At 40.5% G+C, this 27,294-nt stretch overlaps 1 protein-coding gene across 1 annotated transcript in view; it reads right to left on the bottom strand.

Moving 5' to 3' along the window:
- ptprn2 (protein tyrosine phosphatase receptor type N2) overlaps positions 1–27,294 on the bottom strand; it is a 120,108-nt gene that overhangs the window by 56,311 nt on the left and 36,503 nt on the right. The window contains exons 9-10 of the mRNA XM_053342449.1: positions 25,543–25,629; positions 19,754–19,833 (exon numbers count right to left, since the gene is read on the bottom strand). Of these exons, the coding sequence (XP_053198424.1) occupies positions 19,754–19,833; positions 25,543–25,629 (167 nt within the window). The remainder of the gene's footprint in view (positions 1–19,753; positions 19,834–25,542; positions 25,630–27,294) is intronic.

Raw genomic sequence — 27,294 nt, 5'->3', positions numbered from 1 at the left:
ATCAAAAGCTAGCTGAAAAACATTACTCTGCATTTTTTCTTGGGTAAAATGTATATCCAAACAATTAAATATTCTTGCTCTGTGTATAAAATGCTTCATTTCTTTCCCGAGATGTGTGTGTGATACAGGATGAAAACATCTGGAAGCCTGCCACCGTCTGAAGGGAGCCTACTGGGGAAATGCTTAATGGAGGAAAGGATGGCAAGGCTGACACACAGAGCTGCACACACACACTCTTCCACTGCTTCCCCACTGAGGGAACTCTGACAGAGGCAGCCCTACCTGTCACTGTGGCAGCAATTATCCTGCAGGCTCTCTCCACAGACCATCTCCTGCAGGTCTCCACATTACTAACCACATCACTGAGCACACACATACTGAGTATGCACATTGACGCACAGGAGGGCACACACTACACACCCACAAGTACACATACTGTACATATTCACACACACACACACACACACACACACAAGCCTTCAAGCGTGGATGTGCTTTTCATCCACAATTCGCTCTCCACAAGCTAATGGCTTGAACGAATCGTAATGATGTGTTGGTGCAGACATCCTGCTCAAGCCAGGAGAAACACACATCATTATGAGGATGCGAGTGCTCATGCAAGCATGCACACATACCTCTTCTGTTATAGATAAATGCATTATCATAGATGAGACAGCTAAGAAGTCTGCAAATACACACACTAGAAACTCTAAATAAATCAATAAATATGCTAAAGCTGTCATAAGGCAGAGTTTGGAAATGTAGCAGGCAGCATTAACATGAGACCAGGATATGAGCTCCAGTGAGTCAAGAGATAATAAGTCTTGGATACTGAAAAAAAACAGACATGCTCAGAGGGACAGGGTTTCCATTTTGGCTGCAAGAAGGTCTTCTCGAGGAAGGAATTGATCAGTTTCACGCTGGTTCACTGGAGCTTGGATCCAGAGCCCACTCCGAGTTTCAGAAACAGGTTGATTGTACGGAGCTGTGAAGGGTGATTTCAGAGAAAGGAGAAAAAAAAGAGTCCAATGTGACCTCATTACTGTAGATTTGTTCCGACTGTCATTAGTAATCACTAACGTCATCACTCAAGTCAGGAATATGAGGGAGAGGATGAGAGACGGGGTGGAGTAAGCAGGGTTGGGAGGGGTTGGCTGGGCCTCTGACAGTAAACAAGTATTTTGATCTGAAAACAAGATCTTTCATCAAACAGAACAGTGGACATGGAGAAGATGTACATATGCAGCATGTTTTCCTAAGCAAACTCTTGGCTGGCAATTACCACCATCACACATGAAACCATTAATATGCTGAAGCTACCAAAACAGGATCTCCAGCTGTTTAACCAAAGTAAATTACAAACAAAGATGATACTACAGTGACTGACAACTTCTTCACAACTGCTTACAAGTCTTTACAAACACAAACGTTCATAAAAATCAAACTTACAGTTACATATCAATTCCCCACAGGGAAATTAAATTCAAATAGTCATAACATCAGTACAAACCATAAAGCAAAAAACAGGACTGTCATATTGGATTTTGGTGAGGATTTACTATCTATTTCTTGTGAAATAATTAGTAACTTGTCATTTTTGCAGAAACTATTTGAATATAAGTTAAGATATGTACATTTAAAAAGCATAGGAAAATAATTCAAATGGCCTTTTAGAAGTTCAGATGTGATAACTATGATCAGGCCAACAGAGATTTAGTCAGGAATACTTTTAATAGAAAGGGGCTCAAACCTTATTAAACATCATCAAGTCTGCTGTCATCACAAATTAGTAAAAAAACATATTTACATATTTGCCACCATTGTCATTAAAGTGTTTGAAATTAGTGATTATTTCTATAGTTCTTGATGAATTACTTGGTCAATAACACGTCAGACAATAGTGAGAAATACCCATCATAAAGTCCAAGGTAACGTCTTCAAATTGCTTGTTTTGATCAACCAACGGCCCAAAACCCAAAGAGATTCAGTTCACTTCCACATAAGACAAAGAAATACAGCAAATCCTTTCATTTGAGAAGTTGAGACTTAGGTAAGTTTGGCATGTTTGTATCAAAGTGTTTACTGGATTTAAAAATTAGTAGCTAATCAATTTTCCGTAAAACTAATTCATTCGTCAATAAATAATTTCAGTTTTGTCTGAAATTGCTATCCTTGCTTCATTCAAAGATAAAAGACGGGACGCTTATTGAATAAATGTAACAGAAGGAATCAGAAAGTTGCCACCATTTTATAACAAAGTTAGAGGGAATTTAGTCTTGAAAGGAAAACAGCAACAATTCAAAATGGATCCTCCTAAAACAAAACCTGTGGTAGAGTATACATTTATCAGAGAAAAAGTATAAAAACACACTTGCATTGATTGTAAAGCTCTTGATTTGTCCCATTTCAAACATTTTCAGTCTCCCACTTCTACCTAATGCGCCGTCTCAGCATCTAAATGAAGCCTTTTTTTTCTCTTTGCACTGAGGTATTCACGATGCTTTCGGCTAGAGGAGGTTAATGTCAAAGCAAGCAAATTTGCTGTCAGCAGTCTTGAGCAAAGCCTATCCTTACCACTGAACCTCCAACCATGTCTACAGATGTAAGTACAGTGGACAGTTTTCCAAGAGAAAGTGGATCAAGTAACCCGTGGCTGCGTCCTATCTGCCTTCCTCTCTGCGTCTCTGTGAAGCATCCTGGATGCTCCTCAGATCACAGTGTTAATCTCACCGCGTTGCTTTCCTGTGTACAGCTGGGAGTGGTGGGTGTAAAATGAAAGTGTAACACAACAGTCTCACGCAGGTGTCAAAATGAGAAATATGACATTTCCCTTCTGAGACTTTATTAGTTCTGATATCATTTTGTATTCTGCCTGCCTGATGTGTCACTGGGCTCTTTTTTATTACTATTTTGCTCCAGGACAAAATGTGATAATCATTATTATATGTCTAAAGCAGAGCAGCTGCGGCTGCAAAGAGAAAAGCAAGAAATGTATTCAGGAAGGGTTGCAATTTGAAAACGCTATATCAAAATAAACAGTTTGACTGGCGTGTTTGCTATTGTACAAGTCCCACCACTCTGAATCAATCATCCTGCTGCAGACTTTCTCAAACAATACCTTTTAAAAAGTGAGGTAGCAATTCGATGATTAAGCCTATACACCACAGATAATTTCCCAAATAACTGCAGAGTCTCGCTATATGTTCCAATCTCTCCTGTGATTGAAGTCTCAAGCAGTTAGAGAGGGGAAACACTGTGTAAGCACACTTCCCTGTCTTTTTAAGGACACCTGTTGGGCTGCATGGCTCATCTCCTCCTCATTTAGCCGTCTGTCTGGGCTCCGTGGGGCTGATTACCAGGAAGAGCTGATTCCAGTTGCACTGCTTATCAGTCTAATTAGAGCCCCTGGCAGGTGACTTGAAGGAAGTTGTGTGTCTCACGGATGTTCAGGCATAGCGATTTGTACTGGCATGATAGCTGTTCCATGTTACACAGGAGAAGACGAGACAAAAATGCAGTCGTAAATGAAGAATATAAAAGAATATAAAATGATGGCTTGAGAATTGTGGCAACAGATCACTCTCAGTAAATGTTTTCCGTGTGGGAGATATATTGTCAGGGCCTTTCTGGGGAATATTCAGGCAGTTTTATGGATTATTTGGTATCAGGCTTTTTTTCTTTTTTTGAAGAAGAAGAACATTTTGAGTGGTGACAAGTCAAGAGAAAGAGGTGACTTCTTGACTAACATCCTCAGGTAAAAAGTATCAACCTTCATGAAATGAGAGAAAATTGAGACAGGCTATGGTTCTGTAGAGAATAGTACATCAGAAGAGAAAATGGAGGACGGAATAAATACACGATTTAAGACAGAAAACAAGACACCATGAAGGGCAAGAGAAGAAGGGTAAAAAAGTGAGAGGCGGATTGGGGGAGATATTGAGAAGAGTTAAGGACAGAGGGAGAATCTGCAGGAGGCAGACAAGTTTCTCAGGTAGTGTATCAGTCACCAGTAAAAGGTCATTAGTCTGCTGTTCACACATCCAGGTGCTAATGTAACACTTCTCACACCTTCCTCCGGTGCCTTGGTCTGGCTGCCTGCAGGTTGGTGGGTAGAGAGACTGTTGTTTGTGCTAGAATAATATGCTGTAATCCCCCGTCTCAGATGTGGCCTTAACACAGGTAATTGGACTTGGAGTGTGAGGAAGCCTGTGGCTAGACACACACACACCACTGTGAAACACATAGACTGTGAATAAGAAAATAATTGCTCGTATTCTCAAGAAAGATAGGAGGTCACTTTCATTTTGTTTATGAAGTAAAGCTGCGCTGTTTGTGATTTTAGACTGATTTCAGTCGAGCTTTGTATTTCTCTGAATGTTGAAGTGGTGTGCTACGATCCATCTGTGTTTGTCTACTCTACTATAGGCTTCAAATGATAACTGCTATCACAGCTTGAGACTGAAGCCAATGCAGTAGTCCAAGCACTGCCAAGTGCAATGTCACCAGTGGCCCCAAAACATCCAATTGACTCTCATTTTAAACCAGCTACACCTTGCTCCATCAATTTTTACATAGTCTATAGTTTTAACCCAGCGTTGTGGTATTTCACTACATCAGAGTGTAAGCTAACATAAGTGGCTCTGTCCTGCTCTAGCAGTTACTCTGCCGCACCCCCAGCCAAACTCATTACTGGAGATAGTGTTATGTTCACCAAACACATCAGTTAGTCCTCATCCTTTAAAAGCTGTTTCTCTTGTAATGAAAAAGGTGAAAAATGCTGTTAAAATGATGTTTGTCTAGAAGCTAGAATGTAAGCTAACAGTTAGCAGGGTCATGGTAGAAGAAAATAACAGTATGATCTCACATTTTTCCTTATCATACATATAGGACTAACTACAGTAATATACAGAAGCTGAGAACGACTGTGCTTGCTTTTTTTTAATGGCATTATCTCTAGATCACAAGCTAATTTATAACGAGATTTATCCCAGCTGGAGATCATTCTCATTTGTTCATTCCTGTCTTCTCCTCTCCATGTCTCCCTCAAATGGATTGCACAACTATTTAATTCAAACACAAGAAGTCTTTAAGTGGGTACAAATCTGTCATATGTTGGCTCTTATTCACTTTCTCCACTTCACTTTCTGTCCTTAACATTAATAAAATGAGAATGCTTGAAAGACATTTTTGGTACTTCACCTATATGAAACATCCCATCATATTATAACCAGGAGTTAATCAACCTATTTGGCCATGATACAGATGTCATTAATAAAGGTTTTGTTAATAATAGTCGGTATTCCATGACCAACATTTTCAGATTAAATCAGTTGCTGCAGTTGTCAAGACACCATCCATATGCAGTAATAAGAGGAAAAAAACTTTTGTTTTCTTGTCATAATGGGTTGATTATCTTGTTATGTTGAGATACCAAAGATTTTGTTCTCAAGATAACTAAATAATTAACTTGTGTTTAAGTTTAGCTTGCTACAGCTGTCAAAATCTGATAGCAATAGTCATCGCTTTAGCCAACAAAATTGATGGTTGCCAGCTCGAAATAAGAAACCTGGTTTTGTTTACAGCTGCAGGTATTTAGACATTCTTACTGTATTCTTGGAAAGGGAAGACTATCGAATATTACTGTAACTTGGTACTGTTTTCTGTCTGGTCAGTTCCAAAATATTGATAATCGCCTGGACAAACGGTGCTACTATCGGTATTTATGTAAGGTTAATTCATTATAGCATAGCTTGCATTTACAAATTCCTAACTGTCTCCTAATAATGACAAAGCTTTTGACACGTAACTGCATGTTTACATTCTGTGGGCCCACATTACTAAATTTAAATGCAGTTAGATGCAATATGTAAAAAGGTGGTTGTGTGTAAAGGGAGTAACACCAGAAACCTCATGAAAAAATTATAAAACAAATATATTTTCTATAAATCTGAAGTAGTGCAGCGGCTGCTGCATCTATGTCCTCAGTGCAGCCTCTTGGCTCCAATGTGACTGTCTCAACCTCATCAAGTCAAGGTAACACTTGTCTGTAAGTCTGTAGTTATTAACTCAGGACACTAGGAATGCCCACCCAAAACCTGGTTCTGAGTTGAAACTGGTTCTAAAATTTTAAAGCTGTTTTTTTAAAAAACAATTCATTATTAATGAAAAAGAACCGATAAGAGCATCAATAAAGAGCCAATCCGATAATGAGTATTGTCAAGAACAGCAGTATCTATAAAATCATGACGATACCCATCTCTATTCCTGGATAAATGGTGATGATAGAAATATTCCTTTCCTTTGTGCCATCCCAAGTCAATCTGAGGTGGATATTGCAGTTAAATTGAAAGCGGGTGTCCCTTAAAGAGAGTTTTGAGATAGGAACGAGTTATCGCCTCTACAGAGAGCCCTGGGAGACACAGCGCTCCTCAGTAGCAGTCCAGTCTGATGCATACAGGCCACTGACCCATGACAGTCAGCCCGTATCGATTTAAGAGGAGGCAGAGGACATAGGGGAAAAGAGTCAGAGACAGAGAATAAGGGAGGAGAGAGGAGGTGGGAAAAAAAAGAAAAACAGTAAGGAGGCCAGGGAGCAATATCCCTCTTAAAACGTATCCATAATTCATCATCTTCTCTTTCTTTCTTTCTTCTGTACTTTCTTTCGCTTTCAGATGGGTGCAGGGCAGGGGGATTAGCAGCAATCTAGTTTGAAATGCATCCCTGTGGTACTCGTTTCCCCCACACACACACACACACACACACACACACACACACACACACACACACACACACACACATGCACACACGTACACACACACACACACACACACACACACACACGCACGCACGCACACACACACACACAAACAAACACAAGGATGCACACATACACACACACACACCAGGAATGTACACCTGTAGTCCTATAGTGGGAAAGATGGAAATGTGCCCAAAAAGAACCATCTAGATGTCAGAGAATATTTTATTTTGCATTTCTTGCTATTTGAAATTATAATAAAGTGAAGCCATCATTACAGGTTTTAGTGTTTATAAAAAAATATGCGTATAACCATAATGATGATAATAACAGACATATGGATAATAGGAGTGTTATTGTCGAAAGTGAATTATGGTGCCTCTGAAAATGAAGCTGTTTCTGTGCAGCAGGAGGTGATGAACTTTAAACAATTTTATTACTTTTGCTCTTTTATGCAGATATGTGGTCTTAAAAAGGCATCTCACTTGTGAAAATGTACATGATCCATTAAGCACTGTAAAAGAAAGAAAAACACATTATTCTTTTTCTTTGTGGAGGTGTGAAAAAACAGATGCTTTACATTGCAACCACATATTTTCAACCTATGTTAACACAGTAATTACTATTTTCCCTAAGATACACATCTATAGTGGATGATTTCACACTTCACAATATAAAACCTGTTGAAGACACTTAAATGCAGGAACTGGTGTGTACTTTACTGTGCCTTACCAACAGTTTATTTCCAATAACAGAAACTTTGTCTGACAAGACCTATATTGTAGTTGCTTTTAAAAACAAGAGACTTTAAAAAACATTAGACATGTCATTACTTAATGTAATCAGGAGTTTTGCTGGATCCAGTATTGATTTTCTTGTGATGTTGTTCATGAAACTGAAAATAAGAAAGTGGTATAAATGTTATTGTAACCTCCAGTTAGGAACTTAGCAGTGTATATAAAATAATTAATAGTTTATAAGACACTATTATGCAGCTTTAAGCATATATAACAGCAGTGTTTATTCAAAATTAATCTATTTCGGGAAAAATTACGAAGCAGCCATAATGACTATATTACAAATAAATAAATAAGTAACAGTAAAACATAGTTGTAATTAAAGCTGAATGATATATTACTTTTATATTAAATTCACAATTTAGACAAGAGCAATTTTCAAACTGAATGAGCTGCATTTAAATTACAATATTAATGTCGTAAACAATAAGCAGATAAAGTTTTAGTAGACAAACAAATCGTGTTGCTGTTGTCTCTGAAATAAGCAGAAGAAGCACCATGCTGTTTCACTTTGATCTTGTTTGGTTAGATAGAGAGTGGTATGTATGGTTCCCTTGTTGAAATCATAATATATATAGTGCTTATAAATGCTTAATAGTGGGGGCTGAAATAAAGGAATACCAAAAATAAAAAAATAAAAAAATTACAACCCAAATCAAAGATGAGATAAATCTATTATACACAAATACACAGCATGTCTCATCTGATAAAGCTAAAGATGTTGATGACTTTGTACATTTATCCTTAAATAAATCATTCAGTTCAGTCAAGGACCTCTCCAGGGTGCAACTGTGCATTATACTGTTCATGTCACTTTGCAATATAGATATCCACCTGCAGCTCAGTCACTCCCACAGCTTTGCAGACAGCGGGGGGTTTCATACGTTTTGTATGACAAGATGTACGGAAGCCCCATGTAATACAGCTGTGCCGTGGGCATATCTTGGCATTCACGCTTCTCCTGCTTTTCATGAAGACCACGGGACTGAAGAATCAGGTCTTTACAACCAACATCAAGAAAACAAACATCATAATCTGTCATTATTTACTGTTTTTTCGTGTGTGCCTTTTAATCCTGGATAAAGGTTTCTCAACTCCAAAGGCAACAGCTAACACATCCCTCTGACCATATGCAAACCATAACATCTAAATCCACATGAAGGAGCCAGCGGTTAGTCATGGCCGTGACTCGCCTTAATTACTGCTTACACTAAACTACTGGAACGCCACAAGCTGCATCACAGGTAAAAAGGGGGCAAGAGTGGTCCACACAAACACACATACACACACACACACAAATAGAGAGAGATGCACAAAGGAAGTGAAAATTGAACATCTGTCTTTTTTTCCTTTCAAGCCCTGTGCCAAAGAAAGCTGGTGCTGCACCTGGACATGAATTATAGAGAGGCACTTGGATGAGGGGGATGGAAGAAAGAGAGAAGAGGAAGAGAGGTGAATGAAAATGAGGGGACAGGGTAGATTTCACGTCTCCCCCATCTGGAGACACTCACTGATGGGGTTTCTATTGGGTCAATGATCAATTCAGTGCCAATAGCTGCCAATAAGGAATAAAACTGTGACATAGTGTGCTGTATACTGCATAAAAAGTTATATTAAATTGTGCATGATGGCAAATAACAGCAGAGTAAATATATTTCTAGATAATGACATAAAAACAGACAGCTCATTGTGCCACCTTTATTAAAAATGTTATGAAATGGTCCTAAAATTCAACACTATGTTTTCAGACAGCTGTAATCCTTTAGAAAAAAAAATATAATTATACTCAAAGAGGAACTACAAAAGCAAATAGCGCTTTGAAGATGGAAAGCCCGAAATGTCACCCACCCGCTTTGAAGCTCCCTGGCTCTCTTTGTTTCTCTACACTTGTAGCTCACAAAACCACTGGCAGAGCGCACTGCATTCAGGGGCCAATTTAGTGTGGATGCACCATTAAGAGAAAAAACACACACATACAAACACATGCTCATGAGCTCAGACAGTGACATAGTGTAAAAAATACAAACAAGCCCACACAAATACACACGTACCTGAAAAGGCTACATTGTGCAGTAAATGTAAGGCCATCTCCCTTTGTTTTGTACCAACCCTTTGTGGTTTAAAGCGCCCAGTGTCATCTGGTGCCTCTTTGATACAAACATGTAGCGTGGTTGTCTAGTAACGGTCATATCGAACAAACAATACGTATAACTTCAGCATATATCCTTTAACGTCTATATTTAGGTTGTTGTAACTATGGATTTGTCACTCTTGATTCAGTTTTGAATGTTTAACAGCTGGCTTAAGTAGAATGACAGAGGTTGTAATTAGAGCTGTCATAGTTACCACATTAACGCGGTAACACAATCAAGTCACGCCCACCGCAGAGTCAAGCTGATCACCGCTGAGCGATCGGCTCAAGTGATGGCACAATAGTTAATCTCTCAAGCTTGACATAGAGAATGAAGTATCCGTCGAATGCTGACCAATGTTCCTACTGCAATGTTGGCTTCATTACAACAATGCTGGCATAAAGACAGACATTTAGACTATAGAGGCTATAAAGGATAGACTACTACAGGGATAAATGCATTCGAAAAGTTTACCATATCGGTCTGGATATAAGATGTTTCTTTTTTCCTGAAAATATGTCTGAAAAAGTAACGCTGTAAAACAGACTCCTACGCGGAGTGTTTTATGATGGGTTGATGATGAGTGAAAACAAGTCCAAAGTATCTTCTGACATTTCTATGACATGTCACTCTAACTTAATATGTGAAGCTACCAAATATCACTGTTACAGATGATAAGGGGCCCTGGTAGGAACCTTGTATTTTTCCAAAGAAAGGTGTGAAAAGGGGAGGGGTCATCTTATCCATCGTCCCCTTATATTTGGGCCAATACAGTAATTAGGTAGGAATTATTTTTTAGCATCTGAGGTTTAAATTATTCAGACAGTTTGAATGGCTTTTATGTGAGGAAAAGAAACAAATCAGTACCACAGAAGGTCCAGTTGTGATGCAAACAAACTATACTGAGTAGTGTAATGTCATCATCAAAGGCTTTCATAAACTTTAGGGTTAATCCATTCTTTTGCTGTGGAGAAAATTACCTGAAAATTGACCTCGGAAATGTTTCAAAGTCTGCATATAATGGCTTTAATGACCCTGAAAAGTAGCACATGTATTATTAAGCCTCACTTTGGGCTATTAATGTGTCCGAAAATTCAGATTTTCTTAAGCAAGCAATTTGGTAATGGGGTGACAAGTTAATGTGTTCTGTATATGTAAAAATAAATCTTAATATTTTATATATTACAGTCACCTGCATTAATTTCTTCTTTTTCTAAATAACATTTATTTCGTGAAGCAAGAGCACATGCACTGGTTAGACGTAACATAATCTTTAGTGCAGGAAGGGATAAAAAACTCAGGTTTGAAGGTTGAGTGTACGACTAAATGACTTAAGATGACTCATTTTGGCAGTGTAATGTATAAAGTGTCACAGTGTAGCTCCCGGTGGGTGTTTCCGTTTTGGTCAGCATCACTGTCCCTCCTACTACTTAGGATAAACGCATCATGGACTGACAAACAGGAACATAAAGCCTACTGCTAAAGTCGACAGCACAGCCTAATGGGGAATGTTTCAAACTTTGATTTCCTTTTATTGAATCATGACTCATAGCAGGAGATGGAAGGAAGCTCATTTACATAGATGTTTGTATCAGCTGCCTCATAAAGTAGCGCCCATTGAGTGCACAAACCACAGTGCATACAACAAACACGATGTACAAGTACCTGCTGTTCTCGACATCATGAGAGCCATCAGCACATGGTCTCCCACTTGGAGTAGCGTTCACTGCTGGTAGAGGCATGGAAGATGAAGGGTCGAGGGAATATAGACATGAGGGGCGAGCAAAAAAAGAATAAGAGGGAACTGGTAGTGGCAGGACTGAAGAAGAGGTTGGTGCTTAAACCTGTAGCATTGGACATCTATCCACCATCTCTGTGCCCTCAGCTCCTGCCTCCAAGAAGTGACAAACAAACCTCCAAGAGAATACAAAACACAGAGGCCCCAAAAGAAGCTTCAGATACAGACTTCTGGAGATATTTCCTGTCCTTTTTGAACAACATTGTTTGAGCAGATGCAAAGAAAAAACCCTGATGTGTGATTTATACACTAATCATCATTATGTTTTTGTGGCAAAATGTGCAGTTGTATCAGTTCATAAAAACTTGAAGCTAGTGAGCCGTTGTGTTATTAAGTTCACCACCATGTGTGAGGAAATGTGTTGTTGCCAGCCGTCCTGCATGGCTCAGCTGGAAATTAGATCATGGTAAAAGTCCTTGGTCAGATAGAGATTGCATCATCAACGCTCTGGCTCAAATCCAGTGAATATCAATTACAAAATTTGGAGTTGCATAATGACAAGTCCCTGTTTGTACCAAACAAACACACACTTGTAAACTCGGCAAGACAGTGTAGAAACTTTTGAGTCTAATATCTTTAAAACAGGGAATTATAAGTAGAAAAGAAATCTGCCCATTTTACTGTAGATTAGAGGTGAGCAATGTGAGTTAAATCCTATTAAAAAAAAATTAAAAAATGAAAGACCATAATAGCAGAGAAACATGTATCCAGGATGTATAAAATTGAAGGTAACATACCCTATTTTGCATTAATAAACCATAAATAAACATATAATAATTGGTGTATAACTCACTATAATGTAGTTGTAACCAGATACAGTATAAGTGTTTTTTAATGTCCAATGTAGTGTAGGCTGGTGTATAAAAGGTAATGAATGACAATATAGTAAAACACGGTCGTAATAATATAAAATCTATAGGAGGTAAAATGATTGGAGGGAACACTGAACCAACTGAATATCCCCCCTCCCACCTCTTTCAAGCATGTAGGAGAACCTATGGTGTCCACAAAAGTCGCAAAAAAATGTGAAAGGCCCTCTCTAAAGCCAGTGTTAGGTTTGTATGTTCTGGGATACTGTTGAAACATGGCGTGCTCCGTGAAAGAGGAACAGCTCTCTATGTAAATATAAAAGGCTAATTCTAAGGCAATAAAACACAACAGTTATTAAAACTAATGTTATTACTGTTATTGTTATTACTAGTTAAAACATACTTATTATATTCCTTTTCTGCCAAGTCCATTCCACCACTCAAGTTAAAAGTGAGACTTTGACTTCTAGTTGTAATTCTCCTACAAGCACAAATGACTTTAGCGCCTCTATCAGTGTAAATGTATTCATAACCTTGTCACAGAACTGGATTTTTATCAAAATGCATTTTACTGTAGGACAGACTTATCAAAGAGCTTCAATTTAAAAATTATTGTTTTTTTGAGAGGTATGTTAATACCTCAGCATCATGCTTTGACACACTCCACATTTCAACATATTGCTGTATTCATTTCTTGATCCGTGTACTTCTCATTTCTTTTTTTTCTTTTTTTTACCTCCAATGAAACAATGCATATTCAATTTTTGTTTACGAAGCCAGGGTCTCTCCGGGTGTCTGAGAAAGGTTGCTCCGCTGTTCCAATTTGCGTTGTGTTTCACCCCCTACTCATTAATCTCCCTCCATTCGCTGATAGCTTCGTTTTCGTCCACTAGAAATCGCTTTCAATTATTCATGCCTATTTTCCACAAATACCTTGGAGATGGAATTAGCAAACAAACAATGCCAGGCGACACTAATCCTCGTCTACAGCAAAGATCCTTTAATGCACTGGAGATCTGGCCGGCTGTTGACAGGCACCTGTTACTGTCTTCAGCTGCTTCGCAACAGCAATGTTGACACAGTAAATATGTTTACAGGAGCAGTGTAGCCCTGACCCCACACTGAGGTGCAGCAGGGATAATACTGAAGCAAAAGAGAGTGGAATAACTAAGAGCAGGAGAGCATAGAGAAAGAGCAAGCACGGCAAAGACCACGACTGACAAGGATAAACAGGATAAAAAGGAATTTAAGACACAGCCCAATTCATTGGTTGAAGCATTCTTGGCTTCTCAACACAATAGAAAACGTTTCCACATGACACCTTTTCTGTGGCTGACGAAAGCTTGCTCTCTGGGTCAGGGACAAGGATAAAAACTCAATGTTTCAGACTGATTTTTAAATGCCAGTATGCCTTGTAAAATATTTTTTATAATTTTAATAATTGTCTTTAACTATTTGAGCTATTGCTGTTCCTGGAGGCACTCAAACATTCAAGAGGAGTAAAGAAAAAATTAAAATCCAATGAGGATGAAGCATCATGACCTTGGAATTAAAAAGACATCTGACGCCCTGATGAAAAGGAAAAGTTTCCAACAAAACAAAGCAAAAATATTTAGCATTCTACTCATACAACTCTGGTTATCTAGCACCCTGCAGCAAGCAAACATGCACCACACACACGCACACACACACACACACACACACACACACACACACACACACACACACACAAATGCATACATGTGTGGAGTAAATAAATTGCGGTTTACCTATTGCAACAGACAGCAGAAGTTTCTGAGATCAACAATGCATAAACGTTAAAGGAAGACAGAAAAGTGAGATGTGTCATATCACATAAGCATCATTGTGCGTTTATGCTTGTGTGTGTAGATATATATATATAATATATGTGTGTGTGTGTGTGTGTGTGTGTGTGTGTGTGTGTGTGTGCCCTCTAGCAGACGGGAAGATGATGCAAGGGAGCCTGGCAGGGTACTACTGAGACTGAAAGAAGATAGTGAGACTGACAGTTTCGACGACTGAGAGCTGGGTTTGAAGCTGGATGACACACACACATACACTTTCTCACACATACACAGCCAGGGGCAATGGAGGAGAAGAGACCGAGGAAGACTTTGATCACCGAACTGAGCACATTCAAGCACTCAACCAGAGAGGGCAGTCAGTGATGAGCAGGAGAGGAGGAGAGTGCCCAGGGAGAGAGGGAAAGAGGGAGGAAAGGGAGAGGAATCGGATTGTTTTCTGACCTCTATGCTCATTGATACAGATGTTAAAGCATGAACACACAAACAATCAAGCATCCGACACAGACACTGCTGAGGTCCGTTGTTTAAAAAAAAAAAACACACACACATACTACAGGTTTTCTTGACAAGTTTCCTGATCCCATGCTGACAAAACTCATTTCATTTCAGCCGTATGAACACTTTGTCTGGACCGGAGCATATTGAAAACAACATTCAGAAAAATTTAATTCACACTTATTTCTTTAGCCTCTGGCGGCTTGCTGGCTTCTGAATGGTAAATATTACAGCATCTAGCAGAAGCCGCAGACACAGCCGCGCACCTGCATAGCATGTGAATCCAGCGGCTTGTATTACCTTTACAAACAGTGTATGTCCAAAAACAGGCAGCTATAGAGCGCCGCAGAGACATCCTCCACGCCTGAGATGCAGGTGGATAAACCATTGTGCTGTTTGCGAAGAGAGCAGTTAATTATCATTGGCATTTTGACAAGTGTTTGCCAGAGTGAAGGTCAACTCTGTCTGCGTGGGAGATCTATGCTAATCTGCTCAGCTGGAAAAGACCACCACTCACCACTCAAATGGTAGCTACCACCATTATGCAGCCACAGCTAACGCGTTCTCACTTTACTGTCTGCAACGGTATGTGTGTGTGTGTCTGCGTTAGTGTGCCTGCGAGCGGATCACAGAGAGTAGCAGGCCTTCCAACAGAGAAGAGAGAAGACACGGATAGACAGAATCAGGCAGACAGACACAGACAAATGGAGTAAGATAGAAAAGAAACCCAGTTATATTTAGACTGGTTCTATTATGTTTTTAGAACAACACAATAGACATACATGTGGGTGGAGTACATTTTACAGAAAGTCTAAAAGTCTCTCCTCTTGGCTTTTAGGCAAACTTCTCATTGTCTTTCCGCCTGGAAATACTCAGGAATGTTCTCACCAACATTTTCTTTCTCACTCTTCCGATCTCCTTTCTGCTGTCACTTATGTGTGAGTGTGTGTGTGTGTGTGTGCGTGTGCAAGAGGCAGAAACATGGGCGCAGACATTGTCTACGTCCATGTCTCTGCATGTCTCCCTGGGGTGACAGCCGTGTGTCAGGGTCTCTGCTCTCTGCTCCAGATGGCCCAGCCAGTTGCTCTCAGTGTCCCCAGGCTCCCAGCGCTCATTGACCAGGGCCGGGGTTCTCACGGCCTGGGGGCCTGTTGACTCATTGCTGTGGCCTGGCCTCTGGGGCCTTTGGGGCCTCCGAGGGGCTCCGGGGTCGCCCAGCCATGACAGCCGAGACAATAGGAGTGTCCTCACCCAGCTCCCACCCACCACCTACCAGCCTTTCTTAACACACACATATCCACTCACACACCCTGATATTTGGCCTGATTATCCTTGACCACAGTTGGTCGACAGTGGCCGAGTCACCAGCCATTCATTTTTATATCAAACACCAACAGAACTTGCTGACAAATTAAATATATTTAACAAGAGGCTCTAAAATAAAGTGCAATCATAACAAAAGCTGTACAATATGGAAGATGATCCATTAAAACACATCTACATCATCAATTATAAGTCAAAAAACACAATTATAGACACTTCATGAGGGGAAAAACACCCATCCTACACATAAATCCACCTACTCACTGTGCAGAGCACAAACATGTCAGTGAAAACAGGGAGTGGATCAAATCCATCATCAGCTACAAAATGTTGCTTTACAGTGAGTAAAAGCAATCCTGGCAGATCCAATTTCCCCAACTGAAGGTGATTTACATGTTTAGAAATCAGAGTGAGATTGAGAGGAGGCAAGAAGGCAAAAAGTGGAGTCCTAAACAACACATTCCAACATTGGTTTTAACAGCTTGGCTGCCACTTCATCAAATATTGAATAAATCATTTTCTTGGCACAGTATGAACACAGCTGCAAAAAAAAAAAAAAAAAAAAAAAAACCCACACACAAACACAGGCACGCACACATCCACACACACACACAAACACATGGACACACAGAATCCCTTGTAGTTTTGATAAAGCAGCAGCTTTCTCTTTTGTTTTGCAGCCGAGCAGGGATTAGGCAGTGCAGGTCTTTGTCCTGCAGTTTTCCAGTTGAGCAGAACACAAGAGCTTCTACCTCCACTAATACAGTCAGACCTCCCAGCAGGCCTTTCACCACACAGCCGCTAAGAACCTGCTGCCCAAAAGATGCTTTTCAATGAGTTATCAAATCTCCTCTATACTGTCCATGCCTTTCAACCGAGTCTCTTTGTCTATTCTTTTCAATGGAGCATTGAACACATCAAATAGAACTGATGGGCAGATAGATGGACAGCAGAATGTAGCAGAGCCATATTAACCTCCTTCAGACACTGCAGAGTACAGTCAAGGTAATGCCTGTAAAAGGTTTACACTGATAAAATATGTTGTCGCATTTGAATGTACGCGTAGTATAACATATAAGATGTAAACGCAGCAATTTACAGTAAATAAAGCTCAAGAATCAATGAATCGATTAGTCGAGCAGCAAAAAATGAATTAGCAGCCATTTTTTAAAAATCGATAACATTTCACAGTTGTTTAATCAAGCAAAAAGCTCTAGTTTGAGCATATAGGAAATATAGGACCAAATAGGAAGATTTGCTGTGTTTTATATAAATTTAGGTTGAATATCTTTGGGTTTTGGGCTGTTGGTCAGACAAAACAAGACATTTCAAAATGTTACCTCAGGCTCTCAGAAGACCAAGCAATAATGAAAATAATCATTACTTGTAGCACTAACAGTATAAATATAAATGTGCCAAGTAGGGTTAAAACATTTAGTCATTTCGCCAAAAGGAAAATTCTTATAATCTGTTCAAGCAGACATTCTGAATATTTGTTGCTTCCAGCTTCTCATTTGTGCAAAGTTGAAACAAAACAACCAATCTTGAAAAAATCACATTGGACTCAAAATTGTTGTCATAATTGTAAGTTGTATCCCAAGAAGAAGAAGTACAAATGTATATACACGTTGAGCATGACTGTGCATACTCTTGCTTATGATAAATGATGGATTATATCTGTTTGAAGGGTTATTAAGCAGCTATAAAGAAGAATAGGTTTGTTGCATCACTCTGCTGCAGCCTTCTATATTTTTTTGGTTCTCTAGTTTCATGAGCTGCCATAAAACATGCTGTGCAGGCTCTCAGCAGCAGGTTGAGCGCAGAATACAGCAGGGGTTTTGATGAGTTCATTAGGAGGCCACGTCGTTTATGCACAGTCACACATAAGGCAAAGGTCATCCAGGATTACCCAGGTGGCAACTGCATGTGGGTGTCAGTTTGATTTTCAGATTCCACTTAAAACATGCTGTTGCTCCACAACCTAGTAACCACTTTGAAATCACCATGGCATTGCCATATTGTATTGAAGTCAATGTCATGCAGATATTCAGAGCTGTGATGCAACTGAAAAAAGGATTTGAAACACTAAAGGGGTCACTAACAGTTTCTGCACCCACTTCACATTGTTTTTAATATCAGAGAGCGAGTGGGAAGTCCACTCCACTTCACACTGTGGTGGAAATCGAGGGGGGCAACAAGGTCGGAGGGGGGCACAGGAGATAAAGCCTTAACAGGATTTGATCTAAGGTCAGTGGGGGCATACGTGTTGCTCCAAAGACAGATGATTTAACCACTCAGCTATATCTCTGACTGCAATTTGAACATTTTTAATACTTCAATACTACAAAACTCATGGCCAGTCGGGATGAGCAATGAAAAGGATGCATCCAAACCCTCCAAACATAAGTAGTCTGATAAGCGCCTTCTGTCTCACTCTTCACTAATCACTATTCAGGTGGGCTGTATTCATAATTCATCAACATGGGTCAGGCTGATGATCATGTTGACTTAACATTTGGTCTGACATTTCAGCCATGCTCACGCCTGTCATTAGCTCTCGCCACACGCCACCTCATCAAAGTCAGTCACACAAGAGGAGGAGGGGAAAAAAAGGAGAAGAAGAAGTAAAAAAAATGGAAGTAATGTGGGGGGAAATAATACAGGATGTTATGATACAGTATAATTATTACACCTCATGCGGAAGAGATGAACAGCGGTTGCAATGTTTGCTCATTTGATCATTTTGTTCAACAAACAACACAAAAGTGGGATGACAGTGAGGGATAAATACAGATACACACCGTAATCCAGCAGATACACGAATGTACAAAAACACACACTCCAAACCACTGAAGCAAAGCTCAACCTCCGGCGCAACCTTTCTTGCGGTAAATCTGTATCATCAGCCATCATCCAGCACAACCCTAATAGGAAACGAGTTGGTGCCAAAAAATGTTGCGGCGCAGGAAAACTGGAGCAGCAACACATTTCAGCCAATAACAACACCACCATGTTGATTCCAGTGGGGTGATATTGGATGATATTGACTGTTGGGAGTATTGCTGTGCTTCTCAAAGTCATTTCCGACCAAAGCAAGGACATCGCCACACATCCGACACACGTGCACACGAACACCGACACCGGGCTGTTTCAGTGCGGGGGGGTGGGGAGGGAGGGGGGCGGAGTGCGTACTGATAACCTCTTTTCTACGGGTGACAGCTCTCCATCAGCCTTCTTCTAACAAGTGCATACATGCAGGCACGCACACACACGCACACACACACACCCACACGTACACACACACACACACACACACACACACACACACACACACACACACACACACACAGGAGCACATACTGTATTCAAACTGATTGGCTGGTGAAAGCTTGTTTCATCCTGTCAAGCCTATTGGACATAACAGAGGACCAAATAAACTCTCCTGTACACTGTATATGAGATATGACAGTGTGTGTGTGTGTGTAAGAATGTGGTGCACGCCAAACTCATCATCTCTGTAATTGATGGTCATCTGTCATTGCACAGTGTTGATAATCTTCTTTGGGACAGGGGTTTGTCTGAACAAGATGAACACCAGCCTATCTACTGTATCTGGAGAGACTAATCTGTGTTCTCATTTACTGAAGCACACATGGTGACAGAGTGGTCTGGCTGGTAAAAATGAGATGAATCACAATGAAGGCTGTCAACAGGACTATTGTGTGTGTATGTGTGTGTGTGTGTGTGTGTGTGTGTGTGTGTGTGTGTGTGTGTGTGTGTGTGTGATATAAGAAAATATATATCGACAGTTCTTACCTGCAGCTTGAACCAGATCAGCAGTGGTCACATTCTTCGCGTTGGGGCCAACTCTGAAAGTCAACGCAGGGCCCAGGACACTGCAGAAAAACAGCAAAAAATGAAGAAAATCTACATCTGTATTTGAGTTTTCATCACATTTACGTCACATAAAAGATGTCAATGATGAGAAGAGACACAGTGTAAAAAGGAGCAAATGCTGTATATCTGAAAAAGAAGTGAATCATCACAAATCTTGCTTTCTTTTTCAGTTTGAATTTGGCCAAAGACCAAAGTATAGTCATCAGCTGAGCACCTTATTTTCTTTTCACCTACACTACTCCTTGCTCTTGTTCTCTTCTGTCTGGTCAAGAGTCAGCAACAGACTTCTCTCCCTGGAGCAGAATAAATGTTTAAGGTCCCTGAGGTTGGCCATGAAATAAAATCTAACAATCCCACCAGGCTCTGTAAGAGCCGTGGTCAGAGAAAAAAGGTGTATCTTGAAGCAGTGAGTAAAGATAAAAAAATCATACTCATTTCTATTGAGACTTCTTAAAATCCCAAATGAAAGCACATTTTCAAAGAGGCTAAAAACAGAGTCTATTTAACCGCTGGAAGAACAAATAATCTGTGAATTCATAGTCGCGGGGAGAGCTGTCTTTCAAAACAGGGTTGAACAAGTCAGCAATTAGCATGACATCCCCCACTAATGATGAGGACCCCGTCTGGGCCAATCAGTAACAAATATGGCATCTTGTTTTGAGCTGTAATTGTCGTTCCCCAATGGGACAATCAGTGTAATTTTCAATGTTGGAAAGTGGCAGTGAGCTCCCGTTCTTAAAGTTTTGTCATAGTCAAAGTTAAATCAGGGATCAGATGCATTACTCTTCCAGGTTCTGGGAAAACCTAAACAAAACTCACTCAATTTAAGAATACAAGGACTAAGCAATGATAACCATATCTTATCAAGTACTTGTCATCTGTTATTTACTCTTAAATGTCTTGAAAGAGGTGAACTAATCTGCCATTGTGCTGAGATAATCTTAACCTGTCTCAAATCAATTATACACATATAAATTATAAATATTCTGTTTTCATTCAAGCAGTCACTGATAATTGATTTGTATTTAAAACAGGCTAACATAATCTTATGCCACTGACAAGTATTAGTCAACAAAATTGAGCATTTCTTACATGTTTTACTCCATTTACTACAAATAAAATATGCCTCACAAAACAGCTAACTATTTTACAAACTGCTATGTTTGAGATGTTCTACTTGATTTCCAAACACTTCAGGCAGCCACTGACCTCCACTGCATCTTACATTATCTGAGATGCAATGGTAATGTAACACTAATAATAAATGAGTGTGGATTGTTATGTATTGCATCACTCAAATACGCTTCGAGAGTCTGGATTTAGATTTTAAGTCTAGAGTCTGATCCACTCTCTGGAGCAGAAGATGGCAGTAATGCACTAAGAAGTTGGATACCAACTGCAATAAAAGGAGGAGAAGAAGGAGAAGGTGAAGAAGGAGAAGGTGAAGAAGAAGAAGGAGAAGGTGAAGAAGAAGAAGAAGAAGAAGAAGAAGAAGAAGAAGAAGAAGAAGAAGAAGAAGAAGAAGAAGAAGAAGAAGAAGAAGAAGAAGAAGAAGAAGAAGGAGCAGGAGCAGGATGAGGAGGTGAAGAAGAAGAAGAAGAAGAAGAAGAAGAAGGAGCAGGAGCAGGATGAGGAGGTGAAGAAGAAGAAGGAGAAGGTGAAGAAGAAGAAGAAGAAAAAGAGGAGGAGGAGAAGGAGAAGAGGAGAAAGAGAAGGAGAAGGAGAAGAGGAGAAAGAGAAGGAGAAGGAGAAGAGGAGAAAGAAGGATCAGTTCTTCACTCATCTTTAGCAATCTCTTTTTATCCTGATAGCACAAGCTTTTATTTTTGTGACCTTTTGTTTTTCCCACATGTGGATGGATACAGATTACATGTGTGTGATTTACTTTTGAAGTGAGGCATCCATGGACTGATCTTTAATGAATCATTTAGCCAATGTGCCCATCTGTTTCCTGTTGAGCTTCAGTCTACTATAAGTTATGATTTGAGCACATTTTTAAAAAGCTAAATGCTGTACCTGTGAGGGATTCAGACAATCATTTGTCATTGTTTTGTGTTGTTAATTGATTTCCAACAAAAAAAATGTATACATATGGATATCTTGTCCACTCCTTTATGATAAATTTTGAACAAATATAAAATGTGTGATTAACTTGTGATTAACAATGATAGCACTAGTGAATATACAGGGTTTGATTAGTTGATAAAGGAATAGTTCAATGTTTGGATACTCTTAGTTAGAAGATTCATCTCTCAGACCTCGAGTGATATCAATCTTCTCATCTAACTCTTAGTAAGAATATTTCCTAAAATGTCAAACATTGGTGTAGTTTCAACACCATACTGTATAACAGTGGCTGCTGAAATATTGTATTTAATGGATAAAATAGCAAACCTATAGATGGATGGCTGGAAGTCAAAACTTGTAACACTGTATTTTTTAACAGCAGACAATATGTGACTGTGAACACACATGGCACACAAGTTGAGATGTCCTTCTGCCAGCTCTAAATCACTAAGCCATTACAGTACATAATCATATCTCCCCTGCTGTATCCTGGAAATGATACGTACATTTTTAGTGTGCTTTCTGACAGACTGTGTGACAGTGAGTGAGATTCATCCGACTGCCAGAGTGCTGTGACCCAGACCCACTCACCATCACTCACCCCGCCACAGAAGCAGGCACGCTCGCTCGGCCGGGAGCAATATATGAGCCGATACTGCCGGACAGACGGACCCAGCCATGCACTGATGCATTTGTGAACATGATCACACACATGCTCAGACGCACACATACACCCACATGGCTCTAAAAGAAATATGTCCTTCTCTAATGCCTTCACCTGGGCTCTGTTTGCTTTCGTAAATGTCAATATTTCCACAATCTTTAATCCTGCTTCCATTCTCCCTGTCCGAAGGAATTCTGCCAGAGATCTCGATGCATCTCAAATTGAATTGACATAATTTTTTTTCTCCTCCGAACCCCATTTAAATACACTCAGGGAAAAACACTACTGCAGTAGTGAGATGAAGTTATGGTAGATAAGCTATCTAGAGGACTTCACACTGTCTCCTGTGTTATCGGATGTGTAAGCTTGGACTTCATATTAGCTCTGTTGGTGGGACTTGATGGGTGTGTGTGTGCAGATGGGTTGGCGGGATATTGGCAGAGGGTGCATGTGTGTCTCCACAGGCTGTGTGTGAAGATCGACCCGTGAGTGTGTGTCCCACTCCCCCTAGTGCCTCTGATGAGTAAAACACTTACGTCATCTGAAAAAGGCACATATTATCCCCACAGCCAGTGTTGAGAAGGTAACTTTGGAAAAGTAAAAGGTTACAGATTACTTCTTACCCTGTTAAAAATGTATTTCATTAAAGTTATGTAACTTATTACATCTGAATACTTTTTTAATAACTTCACTAATAAATGTTTTAAACTGGGCAATAAACCCTAAACACCTACAGTCAAGCCAGACATCATCAACCTCACTGTTAACCTCATTTTCAGCACTGAAAGTCGTTCTTATCAAACGGCTCGGCCGCCCGCCTTGACGTGGTCGGCTGGTCGCAGGCTTGGCAGACTCAGGTTGCACAGACTAATATGCGTTGATTTGATTGGCAGACAAGAAGTGGTGCAAATTCAAACAAGAGAGCCAATCAAAAACAACGCTCGAAATTTGAGCACATACTGCCAAATGAAAGGAGCCAGTCTAGTAGAGACTACTCCTTTCAAGCCAAGCTACCCTTGATTGTGTTGCACTCAAATTTGTCCCAACGGCTTTACAAACCCGGAAATCTGCAAAAAGAGGGTATGTCTGCATGCCAAAGAATGTGCAAGGCAACAGAATGAATATTAAGTTACACATGGCTTTAAACCAAAAAGACTATATTTGGATGCAACCTCTTTGTAATCACCAATATTTTGACTAGTAATTGTATATCAATTTAATTTTAATTACATTTTTTCTCAGCAACTATAACGGATTACAATTACATTTATTTAATTATGTAATATGTCACTAGTTTCTCTACCAACAGCCCATCATCATTCAAAGCTACTATTTCAAATCACTTTTGAAAATGGGCTGATTTTCTGCTGATTACTGTAGTAGCAGGCTCGAACATAATTGTGTTCCGTGTCTGAACATTTTAGTAAGACTGAAACCTCTGCCTCCTCTTCTCATGCTCTCTGTCTGAAAATCCTTCTCTGCCTGACTGTTGTCATATTTGAGTATCTCTTCTCCCCGTCTTCCTATCAGGGCTCATCAGAGCGAGCGAGAAAGAGCGGCCTGAAGCAGGGCGGCGTGCTCTGACCCGGCTCTCGTACTCGAGCCGACTCATATTCAGACAGAGGCTTTCAAACACTCACCTGCCGTGGCCACACAGCAAGAGGCACAATGAACTTTTGTCACATCCTCCGTCTCGGCTATTTCTACACGAATGCGCTTTCATTACTTTGTAAAAGGAAAAAGAACGAGGATAAACAAGCCCAACAAAGAGGACATTTTCTCTATTTGTCCTCTGTATAGAATACTGTTATCAATATGAGGCGTAATACAGTGTGGAAGCTTCATTTGAGGCATCTATCTGTGGCTTTTACACTGGCTTAACAGCTTTAATGCACTGTGATCAAGGATATCTGACTGATTGGACAGTGCTATAATGTCACTGGCTATTCATCAGCACCTAGATAACGACATTCATAATCATGTGGATCAGGAGTTGATTATGAATGATATGAAATGACAGGTGTAATAACAAGATTAACTCAATCAGCAGCAGCATGATGACATATCCCGGTGTTCTTGCTCATCAAAACTGAATCCAGAGCTCAAATGTAAAGATGGAAATCAGAATGTCTCCTTGGTTGCATTTATTCTGAGGTCATAGTGCATATTTTCAGTGTTGAATACCTGATACAGAATACCGCCTGACAGTTTTCCCTGTCAGTACCTAATATCCAAGCCAGCATACTCTGTATCTACAGTGCAGTGCAGCCGCAGACTGCAGTGCATTGGCTTTGGTGTTCATATGCTGCGGGTGTTACTGAACCACCCAGACTTCACTTCTCCTGCAGGAGCATCTTGAAAGGCTTGTCAGATCTTAAGCAAACACATCTCTACCTCCTACATGGTCTGACACCAAATGTACAGCAGAACCACGGTACAAGCACAAAACAGTCCGGGTTCAAGGACAGTTCGCCCACTCATTAATATATTAACCGCCTCCTGCAGGACTACTTTCTCTCTTGCTAGCTCACTATCCACTGTGCATCCTCCGCTGCTTCCCTTTCTCTTGCTTTTTCTCTTTCCGTTTGATATCTTGACTGCTCTCTTTCTGACAGAGTGTACAGTGACAATAGTGGTGAGGCACTGTTTTGAATACAATGGAGACATCAGTATGTGCCTGGAGGTAATTAGGCCTGATTTCTCCTCCTGCGAGAAGTCAAACACTCCAAAAGGTCAGAAAAACAACAAACACCTACAGTTGCTGGCAGTGTGGCACAGTATTTCACACAAACAGTCTTTGCAGCATCTGGACAATCTTCACTCTCTTTCCTCGGGCTCAAAGGCACAAAACAAAAGCGTTTCAAATGCTTTAAATGTGGCCAATTATCCTGCGTGTTATGTATGGCTTGTAAACTGCAAGGTAAATCATTATTTGTGACAATGAGAGTGTGGGCAGGATATGTGTGTCTGTACGTACGAGAGCTGAGTGAGATCTGCGGGGTGGAGATTCAGCCTCTGCGTCAGTCGCTCCATCAGGTCCAAGCCCTGGTCAGTGGAGAGGGAGCTGGTGGAGAAACACACAGACAGCAGAGCATCACGTTTGGAGGTCCATACCCATACAAGATACATGCAGCCATTCAGCCGTTAAAATGCTATTTTTTTAGGGAGATACTGCAACAATTCATACCCACAAATGGGTCATTGCACACAAGCAAAAGCTACGGTTGTCTGAATGAATGTACTGCACACATGTACACAACCAAAGACAGACACACAGGCAAGCACAAACACAAACACACACACACAAAGCGCCATGCCAAGGGAAAAGGGATCAGCTGCCTCTTCAGGCTTGGTAAATCACCTGCTTTTTTCCAGCAATGAGACAAACAATAAGGTGCAAATGGAACCTGCATGAGGTGTAATGGCTGTATCATATGGACGCGCCTCTCTCTCCCTTCCCTTCTCTCATCTTTCTTATTCTTCGCCTACATTCACTTTCTTCCCCTCGCGCGCACGTACACTCAAAGTAAAACATGATAACGCAGAGTACACAAACACCCTGGGCACGCACGCGCCCTCACTGTGAGATGAGAATAATAAGGTGCAAATGGAATGGAGGTGAAGTGTAATGGTGGTCTGATAAAGCCATGCCTCATCTCAGCTCAGTCCGCGGCTGCTCTCTCACTCGGAGAGTAAATCGCCAAGGAAATAGACCAAACAAAGGCAATCTGCAGGCCAACGCGCTGGATGGAGGAAATGAGAAGGGCATGCACACAGAAACACAGAAAGCTACTTTATTGCTGACAGCTTAACCTGGAATCACTGTGACTGCAAAGTGACATGCACCAAAAAGTCAAGGGTCATAATGAGACATTGTACAATGCAGGGAGTGGCAAAATTTCCGCTTTTGTTACCACTCCATTGCAGAGAAATGTGAACAAATTTCATGTGACCCTGAGTATTTTTACTTGTGTCATACAGAAGATTTTAGATACTCAACATCCTCTAAGTTAAAATATATGTTCACAATTATTAGACATATTCAACCTAAATATCCTGATGATATACTGCTTAGTTTAACCTGCATTTGACACCACATTACAGTAGCTTTTCTTTTTTAATGATGAAAGAACACAGAGCGGAGTACTGTGCACGAGTGGTTGATTCACTCCACCTTTGAGAGAGTGGGTGGCTCTTTTTTTTTTCTCCTCCACTTTTTTTGAGGGGGTTTTGAAAGTTAAAGATTCGCAGAAGCAATTCCAGACACGTTTGCATCCCTCTGCGGTAATTCTAGCAACTGGAGAGCTCCAGGAGTGACTTGGTTGTTGATGCTAGCACTTTTCCCCTTGGGTTTCTCTCTGTCTCTTTCTCTTCTATCCATACCTTCCACTCACTCCCCACCCCGCTTCACATACCACCCCACCTGCCTCCAATTCCCTAAACCCCCCACTACCACCGCCACAATGTCAGGAGCTGTCAGATAAGCAGGTTTGCGTAGCCTCACTGCAGGGTGCGAAGGAGCTCGGGATAACAACCGTGCAATCATGAGGTCTGCAGCAAATGCAGACGCCTCTATAGGCCAACTGTAGGTGGGCTGGGGATAGGCGGAGACGAACAGTTGGAAGAGGTGAAGATATTTCACTTGGAAGGTGACCTGTTTTTTCCTCCTTGGCACATACTGGGCTATATTGTGTTTACATCTTAATCTGTGTTTCTATATGTGCAGCAA

The sequence above is a fragment of the Scomber japonicus genome, chromosome 21 (assembly GCF_027409825.1).
Source record: "Scomber japonicus isolate fScoJap1 chromosome 21, fScoJap1.pri, whole genome shotgun sequence".
Classification (NCBI taxonomy): Eukaryota; Metazoa; Chordata; class Actinopteri; order Scombriformes; family Scombridae; genus Scomber; species Scomber japonicus.
Note: the sequence above shows the minus strand (reverse complement) of the source record. Positions and strands in the feature narration are given on the sequence as shown.